Source organism: Ruditapes philippinarum, unplaced genomic scaffold (assembly GCF_026571515.1).
Source record: "Ruditapes philippinarum isolate M1 unplaced genomic scaffold, ASM2657151v2 ctg13065_1_1_1_1, whole genome shotgun sequence".
Lineage (NCBI taxonomy): Eukaryota > Metazoa > Mollusca > Bivalvia > Venerida > Veneridae > Ruditapes > Ruditapes philippinarum.
This window is the reverse complement of record NW_026852096.1, coordinates 9,559-20,776: the sequence shown is the minus strand read 5'-3', so window position 1 is coordinate 20,776 and position 11,218 is coordinate 9,559. Positions and strand designations below refer to the sequence as shown.

At 32.6% G+C, this 11,218-nt stretch overlaps 1 protein-coding gene across 1 annotated transcript; it reads right to left on the bottom strand.

The window, feature by feature from the left end:
* Window positions 1-834: 834 nt before the first annotated feature.
* Window positions 835-2,301, bottom strand: LOC132749121 (uncharacterized). Its single transcript, XM_060738810.1, has one exon. The coding sequence runs from the start codon at window positions 2,012-2,014 to the stop codon at window positions 845-847; it is 1,170 nt and encodes a 389-aa protein (XP_060594793.1). The 5' UTR covers window positions 2,015-2,301; the 3' UTR covers window positions 835-844.
* Window positions 2,302-11,218: the final 8,917 nt, after the last annotated feature.

The following is an 11,218-nucleotide window of genomic DNA, read 5'->3' as shown; positions in this document are numbered from 1 at the left end:
ACCTTAATACCTAAATCCTGTAAAACTTGAAAAGATTTATTAGAATTTGTTTCAGGTTTTGGATCTGATACTTCAGGTTTCCATGAATCCATAACCTTAACTTCTGAAAGAGAACAAAATACAGAATTAGGTTTGATTTTAATAACCTTGGCTGTCATATTACAAACTCTGACAGGAATCCTAGATGTAGTCCCAGCATTATCAAGGGAAACAACTCTTGGACATATATTTAAACCTGAAAGTTGAGGTTTCTCAATTGCTTCAGTAATAGCAGTACAAACACCATCTTTTTTCCTCACTAAACCTGAAATAGTGGTAACCTGAAAAGGCTGAACAACAATTGGTGTTTTGCTTGTAGATTTCACTGAAATAGAATTGACACATTTCATAGCATCTACAGCTATTTTAAAAGGATCTGTTGAAGAAACATTTTCATCAACACTACAAAAACGTAAAACATTGGTACCAATAACACCAGGTACTGACTGTCGGTACTCTGTATCAGGAACAACTAAAATAGGAATAAAAACACAATTTTCTAAAATATCAGGAATAAAAACATCACCCTCAATATAACCTTTGTATGGGATCTTACTACCACTGGCACCTACAATATCTAATTTAAAATCAGAAATATCTAATAATTCAGGTTTTGGTTCCAAACTGTTGTAGAAAGACTCTGAAATCAAAGTAACCATTGAACCTGTATCAACTAAAACTTTGGTGTCTACACCACAAATTCTTGCTGTGCCCTCATTAGCCTCACCAACCAACCTATCAGATAAAATAGATTTGGAGCTCTTGTTGCAGCTGACTTCCTCAGTGTGCCCCACCACAGAGGAGTCTAAACTTTTGGGTCAACAGTTTTAGTGTTGTCAGACCTGTTAAAAGAAGAATTGTCAGAATTATTTGACCTAACATTAACATTCTGTTGATGACCATAGTTTCTGTTCTGTTGTTGACCTCTACCTCTAAAGTTTCCTCTGTTGTAACCTGCAAAAGAATTTCTTTGTTTGTTAAACCTTGAAAAATTTCCTCTATTGTAACCTGAAAAAGACTGTCTATTATAACCAGAAAAAGAATTACTATTATTTGATGAATCTTGCTTCTTGCTGTCTTTGATGTCTTTTTCAAGAGACTGCATCTTGGTCATCAAAGTGTCCATCTTCTTTGAAAGATCTTCAACCATTTTATCCCTAGAATCTGAAATAGGTTGACATTGAACTTTTGTTAATTTGTCTGATGTTGAAAGTTCTTGTTCTGCAGCTCTAACTTCTCGCAATAACCTGTTATAATCTGAAATAGCATCATACTTGTGACTAGTTAATAATTTGAGCTTTTCATCATAAAGACCTGTCCAAAATTTAGATTTCAACATATCATTTCTAGATGAGTGGCTGACATGACCTCTTTCAACTGCAACCTGCAATAAAGTTTCTAATCTACAACCATATGAAGTCACATTCTCTGAGGGCTTCTGAGATTCACTATAAAAAGATTGCATGACAGATTCATTTGTTGAAACATTTCCAAACAAAGTATCAAGTTTATTTAAAATATCAGATAAAGTTGCCTTTTCTCCCAAAGGTATAAGAACCTGTCTGGCTGACCCTCGTAATGATTTACGAATAACCTGTAAACAAATATTTTCTGTTAATGAAGAATCTGATAAGAGACATTTAGTCTCATATCTCCAAACATCATAAGTTACATCCCCTTTCAAAGGAGGCACTTCACCTGAAAAGAATGGTAATTTTACATCAACTTTTGGCATCTGTAATGCAGAAGCATCAAAAGGATTCTGAAATGAAGTTTTAACAATAGGTGTACTGGTAGGACCTGGACCTTTCAAAACATTATACTCATCTTTAGTAAGAACCACATAATCACCAGACTTCTTCAAAGCTTCTAAAACTTGAGAAATTTGCATATCAGTTAAAGGATCACTGTCTGGTTTGTCTGCACCTGAAATAAAACTCTTAATTTTCTCTGTAAGTTTTCCACCTGTAGCCATAGTAAAACACTACAAATATAAACACTGAAAATAGAACACAATATATAAACACAAAACCAAACCACGGGTACAGCTGCTGGACTGAAATTTCAAATAATGTGATAAATAAATTCAAATTGACCTGGCCACCATCAAAGCATACAGACTATAGGGAATTTCTCAAAATAGCCTATAAACCCTGAAATTTTAATCACATATACATATAATCACAATATATCACAACACTGACCCAAAACTGTGTCCTCTGAAACAACTGAAATAAAAATACAACACAAATATAATATGCAAATTCCTGTTTAGTATTAGTTACCCGCACTCCAGAGCATGATTGGCTCATTTTTGCTGGGGTTTACATATTGTGACGGCAGAGAAAGGGAAAGCGACAGAAATATCATACTCAGATGTTCGTTCATTGGTTTATTTTTGCCGGGGTTTCATATTGTGACAACAGGGAACGTGTTTTTATGTTTGACTATGATACAAAAGAGAAAGAACACCAAAACACTCGGTAATCTGATTAATACTCGGGGGCTACGCCCCCTCGTACAAATCAGATAACCTCGTGTTTCGGTGCTCTTTCTATTACAAAACCTCAAAATTTAAAAATGTTGCGCTCGGTTTGACTGAGCTTGTTCATAGACAGTCCTGATAAGTGCAAACTACTGCTCACGCCCCTTAACACCAGCTTAAGCAGAACTCAACATTTAAACATGAAAATGGTAACATTTTGAATTTAGAAACACCTGCAGATATGTTCATACGGTGGATATCATGAAACCTTTTATGTAAAACGGTCGTGGAATTCAAATAAAAAAGCGACGTATTATCCCCAAAAATATGATAAATAAGATCAATAAGGAAAGGCGGCGTTCAATGGACGCAACCCCCATATGACCCAGCAGAGAAGAATGTGTGTGCCCTAAATCAGAAAAAATAGACGGAACTAAATAAAATTTAATTTTAAATGCTATAAACTAATAAAACTACACTCAGTATTCTCATTACAAATCTTGGGTTATCGTTAAGTAAAACCTCTCAGCATGAACTTGCGTTTATCGTGGGTTTTTAATGGGCAAACATAGTAATTGATGATCGCTCATTCCAATATATTTGCATAGAGGGTACTTTATCAAAGAAATTTGAATATCTTTGTTTGAATAAATATAATAATGTCTTAATACCAATATTTAACCAATTGATTCCAATTTAGAAGACATTTGCAGAAATGCTATTAAATTATAAAAAGGAACAGAATTGATTCTTATGTAGGGAAGCAAATTTAGGTGTCCATTAAAGAAAATCCATCGACGTCCCAAGGCCTTAAATTTTAAAAATATAAAAAAAACCCTTTAAATGGAAAAAATTTCAAAGGATAACAAACAAATATACTCAGGATTAAATTGAAAATTGATTTTTTGTGCCACTCGTTGCCGAATTTGAGTGAATAGCTTTTATTACAGCGCTTTTCATTTTTGGGTCAATTTCACAATATAATTTATTCTGAAAAAAGGGGTTTGGAATTGAGTAAAAATTGCACATAAGTTATTTTTCCATACGTACATAAATAATCACACAAATCTCAGAAAAATATTTTAGTCGCATCATGTCAAAAAATCTGAATTGAGTATGTATAATACAGGAAATAATAAAAAAGATATATGATCTACTTTATTGCTTTCAAAACACCCTTGTGTTATGTTATAGTCGTTTCTATTCCACAAAACCCTGCAAATGATCTTTTCAGACTTAAACACTTTGATACCAGTACTTTTAAGAGTAGAAAATTAAGTCGCGCTCAAGCACGGGACGTCAGGAATATTACACTTTTTCATTATCCCTCATTTACAGACTTTTTCAAACCGAGTCTTCAATTTTCAAGTAATTTTGCTGTTTTTAATGCTTCTGAGGGATCTCTTTTCCAGATATTCATAACCTCTAATCCCTTTTTATACGCCCGTTTGAAAAACGGGTCGTATTATAGTTTCCCCCATCGCGGGTGAGTAGGCGGGCAGCGTCCATTTTTTGTCCGGAGCATATCTCTTACACGCTTTGAGGAATTGTAATTAAACTTCATAGAAATGTTTATCACTAAGAGAAAAAGCGTCGTGCACATGACAAAGTTCAAAGTTCAAGGTCACACATAGAGGTCATTGAAAATCGCTTGTCCGTAGCAAATCTACAAGCATAGAGGGATTTCAATATGATTGGCACAAATGTTCACCTTTGTGGGGCAAAATTTAGGCCCCTGCGCCCAAGGTCAAAGTCACACATAGGGGTCAAAATTCAGATAGAAAATGAAAACATTAAGCCATCATTTATTTAGGGATTGTAACACAAATGGTCATTACCATGACTACGGGTTTGAAACATGTACTTTCTGCTTTTCACTATTTTATGCAAGGTCAAGGTCACTTAAAGTGATAAAATAGAGAATTTTCCCAGAGCATATCTCCGATTCTCATGAAACTTTATAGAAATGTTCACCACTGTGAGAGACAGTGTCATGCGCTAAAGCCAGGTCTCCAGGTCAAGCTCACACTATTGTGAAGCTTAATATTGCATACATAACCCAGGTCTCTGCTGCCAAAGTCATGGTCTGACATATAGAGAGGTAAGTTTCTGCAAGAGCACATTAGTCATCATTTATTGATGGATTATGACACAAGTGATAACTATCATGAGTACAAGTATGACACATGTAATTCAGGTTGATATTTGCAAGGTCAAGGTCACTTGACATAAAATATCTAGATATTGTCCGGATAATGCCAAAAGCATATCCTCTATATGTGAATCTATAATGCCCACATCCTTAACAAGAGTTTTTGTGACAAGCGTATTTTGCGACAATGTTGCCCATGTTTAAATTCCATTTAATTTAGTTTCGCCCATCGCACACGTACTTTCTTTACTTGTGGACCATATGCCGCTATTCATGGAATGGCCCATATATGTCACATTGAAGGTTCAATGATAACCGCCGTATAACAACATCTGCGTTTTTTTTTCAAAATTTTACGAGTTCATGTTAAATGTTGAATACTGCTTAAGGGGCGTGGGCGGTAAGTTGCAATTACCACTACCGTCCATATACAGGCTCAAACAAGCCGAACCTGCAACATTTTAAATTTTGTCTTGTTTGGCTTCATTTAGGGATTCTGTTTTCTCTATATTAGAAGGTAGTAAATTAATAATAAAAAAACTGAGCTTAATTACATTTTTGACCACTTCTCATTCATCCTAGCAACAGTTGAAGCAATCTTCAAATTGAAGCTTTATTCGATCATATATTAAAATAAAAAATATGTCAAAAGGCAAAGAGATCTAGCAACACGACAGTTTTAACCGCACGACTAACGTCATTTACAGTTTGGTCCCAAATATTGAAATATTTGAAGCCTTTTCGGATAGAAAAGCTGTTATAAGAATATTCATTAAGTGCTAACTTCTGTTACAATTATGCACTTTTAAAAAACAGTTACATTAAAAAAATCGAATCGAGTAGGTATTTAAATGTGTGCAAATAAAGTTATAGATATTTATAAGAGAAGTTAAAACAAGTTTAAATGGTTTTAATGTGTGCCCTCTTCTTCCCCCACCCTGTCGAATGATTGGACCTTTAATGATAAATCCTGTCGGATTAATAATAGGCATACGTTCAATTACACTATATCCGTCTGGTTAAAGTGTAAATTACTTTATTGATAACATTTATCTCCTGCTTAATACTCTTATACTCGTAATTTGATTATGATAATGTAAACTAGTTTTAGTTATAACACTCATCCTCTGTTTTAATGCTCGTTATTTGCTAAATTTATAGATGTTATTCAACAGTTTAGTCCCGATAAAATATGAAACACAAGATCAACAAAGAAGGGCATGGCGTTCACGGAACGGAACCCGCACACGACCCAACAACACCGGACCTGTGTAGTATAGTAAGATTTCTTATAGGCCTTTTCTAAAGATGTACATGTGCAATACTCCATTCAGGATGTTATCTAAAATGCCTGTTGACATCAATATGTTTAATAAGCTACATAATGACAAGACAAACAACAATATTTTGTTTTACGGAGCTTATATGGACCACTATGTTTGATACGCGTTAATTTATTTGTATAGAAAATAATTCTTTGTAGTGTAAACATGTTTTGCTTGATAACAAATAAAACAAAATACTTTTTATTGTCAGTATGTAATTAAATAGTTTTGATTGAAATGTAACAATTTCATTCATCCAAATATTTGTTACATTGAACAATTCATTTTTCTGCAGATGTTTATACACATATTGGACCGGAATAGATACTGGCAAGAGAAAGTTGTATTTTTATCATTAAACCGTTTGATATTATTAATTTAACATCAGAAGAATAAAAATCATTTATTTATTCATCTGATTGCAGGTTTGTGTAGGTGGACAACATTAATTATCATTTCCCATAAGGTTTTGTTATAAGCCAGTAAATAGTTTAGTTGAATAGGAAAACAAATTGACCTCCATTGCTTTCTGCATTTAAAATGAAATATTATACAGGTCATCACAATAGTGACTATGATTATCAGATATTTTAGTTCTTGTCGAAGGTTTTGGGAACAAGACCGCCTCTTTTGGTTTAAATATTATATCAGAAGATGAGATCAATAAGCGGTTGCATGATTTAAATATATGTTGATATATCTAGGCAATTTAGTTGTTTAATAATAAAGAAAGAGTGTATCACTTATTTTATCTAATGGTACTTCAATAGATCGCATAAGGTAAAGACACCTGTAATAGCTATATTAAGGAACCTTATCAAGCGTTATATCATATTATTAAATATTCTATTTACCATTTTCGTTTTCAAGTGTTCAAAGAAAGTGTCCATCAAATTTATAAGCATTTTTATGTAAATAACCGGTCATAACCCCTCAAACCAAATCCCCCGAATGATGGTTAAGTAAAAATTACAGCTTTTAATTACCATGTACGTGTCTGTTCTGTTTGAAATATATATCCTGATACTGTTGTCATAATGTATTGATTTCAGACAATGAAGTTAAAGTTATCCAAGATAACTGAAACTTCAAAAAAAAAATGATAAAAATAGATGTAAATAAACTGTTATAGGACTATTTTCAACACGAACAATATATGATTTGATGGCGTCAGGGAGGATAGCTAATGACGTCCTTCTTAAAAATTTAGTAAAATGACTAACATAAAAATGTCACAGAATAAAAAGAGAAATTGTACGATAAAATAATATTTCACTGATAAGCAACACCTCTATGGAAATATTGCATCTGATGTTCACTTTATTAACGATTTTGTGATATTGTATGCAAAACAAAGATCATTCCCTATATTTATTTATAAATATCAATGTATTACTCTGAGAATTTTTTAAAATGCAGCATTCCTTGCAGTAGGCTACATCATCAATTAAAACGTCAATCTTAATCACCCGTCTTCCATTTTCAGCACATCTGATCCTTTCTGTCGGTGCTCGTAAATTGTACATTTACCAATTTTTCACTTACAATGCTCACTTGTCTATGTACGAATAATTGTATTCCACAATACTATTTGGTTGTTTTCTCAACTTTTTATTGACCTTATAACGGGCATCTTCGGTCTCTTACATTTTACCTACGATTTGTTTCGGTTTCTGCGTTCTTTTCTAGGGAATCGTGATGTCATTGTAGGGGATTTCCCAAACTGTCATACGAATTATCCGTTTACGAACAACATACGCTTTTTGTTTGTTTAATTGTTATTTTCTCAAAAGAATATTATACAAATATGGACTTTTTAGCTGTTGAATATGATGTGATATGTACTGAAAAAATTAATATTGACCGAGGCTATCATGAGTACAAGTATGACACATGTAATTCAGGTTGATATTGCAAGATCAAGGTCACTTGACATAAAATAACTAGATATTGTCCGGATAATGCCAAAAGCATATCCTCTATATGTGAATCTATAATGCCCACATCCTTAACAAGAGTTTTTGTGGCAAGCGTATTTTGCGACAATGTTGCCCATGTTTAAATTCCATTTAATTTAGTTTCGCCCATCGCACACGTACTTTCTTTACTTGTGGACCATATGCCGCTATTCATGGAATGGCCCATATATGTCACATTGAAGGTTCAATGATAACCGCCGTATAACAACATCTGCGTTTTTTTTTTTCAAAAATTTTACGAGTTCATGTTAAATGTTTGAATACTGCTTAAGGGGCGTGGGCGGTAAGTTGCAATTACCACTACCGTCCATATACAGGCTCAAACAAGCCGAACCTGCAACATTTTAAATTTTGTCTTGTTTGGCTTCATTTAGGGATTCTGTTTTCTCTATATTAGAAGGTAGTAAATTAATAATAAAAAAACTGAGCTTAATTACATTTTTGACCACTTCTCATTCATCCTAGCAACAGTTGAAGCAATCTTCAAATTGAAGCTTTATTCGATCATATATTAAAATAAAAAATATGTCAAAAGGCAAAGAGATCTAGCAACACGACAGTTTTAACCGCACGACTAACGTCATTTACAGTTTGGTCCCAAATATTGAAATATTTGAAGCCTTTTCGGATAGAAAAGCTGTTATAAGAAATATTCATTAAGTGCTAACTTCTGTTACAATTATGCACTTTTAAAAAAACAGTTACATTAAAAAAATCGAATCGAGTAGGTATTTAAATGTGTCCAAACAAAGTTATAGATATTTATAAGAGAATTTAAAACAAGTTTTAATGATTTTGATGTGTGCCCTCTTCTTCCCCCACCCTGTCGAATGATTGGACCTTTAATGATAAATCCTGTCGGATAATAATAGGCATACAATCAATTACACTATATCCGTCTGGTTATAGTGTAAATTACTTTATTGATAACATTTATCCCCTGCTTAATACTCTTATACTCGTAATTTGATTATGATAATGTAAACTAGTTTTAGTTATAACATTCATCCTCTGTTTTAATGCTCGTTATTTGCTAAAATCATAGATGTTATTCAACAGTTTGGTCCCGATAAAATATGAAACACAAGATCAACAAAAAGGGCATGGCGTTCACGGAACGGAACCCGCACACGACCCAGCAACACCGGACCTGTGTAGTATGGTAAGATTTCTTATAGGCCTTTTCTTAAGATGTACATGTACAATACTCCATTCAGGATGTTATCTAAAATGCCTGTTTACATCAATATGTTTATTAAGCTACATAATGACAAGACAAACAACAATATATTGTTTTACGGAGCTTATATGGACCATTATGTTTGATACGCGTTTCTTTATTTGTAAAGAAAATAATTCTTTGTAGTGTAAACATGTTTTGCTTGATAGCAAATAAAACAAAATACTTTTTATTGTCAGTATGTAATTAAATAGTTTTGATTGGAATGTAACAATCCATTCATGCAAATATTTGTTACATTGAACAATTCATTTTTCTGCAGATGTTTAAACACATATTGGACCGGAATAGATACTGGCAAGAGGAAGTTGTTTTTTTTATCATTAAACCGTTTGATATTATTAATTTAACATCAGAAGAATAAAAATCATTTATTCATTCATTTGATTGAAGCTTTGTTTGTGTAGGTGGACAACATTAATTATCATTTCCCATAAGGTTTTGTTATAAGCCAGTAAATAGTTTAGTTGAATAGGAAAACAAATTGACCTCCATTGCTTTCTGCATTTAAAATGAAATATTATACAGGTCATCACAATAGTGACTATGATTATCAGATATTTTAGTTCTTGTCGAAGGTTTTGGGAACAAGACCGCCTCAGCCCTATTTTGGTTTAAATATCATATCAGAAGATGAGATTAATAAGCGGTTGCATGATTTAAATATATGTTGATATATCTAGGCAATTTAGTTGTTTAATAATAAAGAAAGAGTGTATCACTTATTTTATCTAATGGTACTTCAATAGATCGCATAAGGTAAAGACACCTGTAATAGCTATATTAAGGAACCTTATCAAGCGTTATATCATTTTATTAAATATTCTATTTACCCTTTTCGTTTTCAAGTGTTCAAAGAAAGTGTCCATCAAATTTATAAGCATTTTTATGTAAATAACCGGTTATAACCCCTCAAACCAAATCCCCCGAATAATGGTTAAGTAAAAATTACAGCTTTTAATTACCATGTACGTGTCTATTCTGTTTAAAATATATATCTTGATACTGTTGTCATAATGTATTGATTTCAGACAATGAAGTTAAAGTTATCCAAGATAACTGAAACTTCAAAAAAAATGATAAAAATAGATGTAAATAAACTGTTATAGGACTATTTTCAACACGAACAATATATGATTTGATGGCGTCAGGGAGGATAGCTAATGACGTCCTTCTTAAAAATTTAGTAAAATGACTAACATAAAAATGTCACAGAATAAAAAGAGAAATTGTACGATAAAATAATATTTCACTGATAAGCAACACCTCTATGGAAATATTGCATCTGATGTTCACTTTATTAACGATTTTGTGATATTGTATGCAAAACAAAGATCATTCCCTATATTTATTTATAAATATCAATGTATTACTCTGAGAATTTTTTAAAATGCAGCATTCCTTGCAGTAGGCTACATCATCAATTAAAACGTCAATCTTAATCACCCGTCTTCCATTTTCAGCACATCTGATCCTTTCTGTCGGTGCTCGTAAATTGTACATTTACCAATTTTTCACTTACAATGCTCACTTGTCTATGTACGAATAATTGTATTCCACAATACTATTTGGTTGTTTTCTCAACTTTTTATTGACCTTATAACGGGCATCTTCGGTCTCTTACATTTTACCTACGATTTGTTTCGGTTTCTGCGTTCTTTTCTAGGGAATCGTGATGTCATTGTAGGGGATTTCCCAAACTGTCATACGAATTATCCGTTTACGAACAACATACGCTTTTTTGTTTGTTTAATTGTTATTTTCTCAAAAGAATATTATACAAATATGGACTTTTTAGCTGTTGAATATGATGTGATATGTACTGAAAAAATTAATATTGACCGAGGCGATAGCCGAGGTCAATATTAATTTTTCAGTACATATCACATCATATTCAACAGGTAAAAAGTACATATCTGTTTTATTATATAATTTATAAATAGCTTTTATATGGCTTATCACATCTGCCATTGCATACAACGGAAATTATTATTTTTC

Bases quoted from the DNA above. Each gene is read 5' to 3' on its own strand.
- LOC132749121 (XM_060738810.1), bottom strand. From the start codon at position 2,014: ATGGCTACAGGTGGAAAACTTACAGAGAAAATTAAGAGTTTTATTTCA.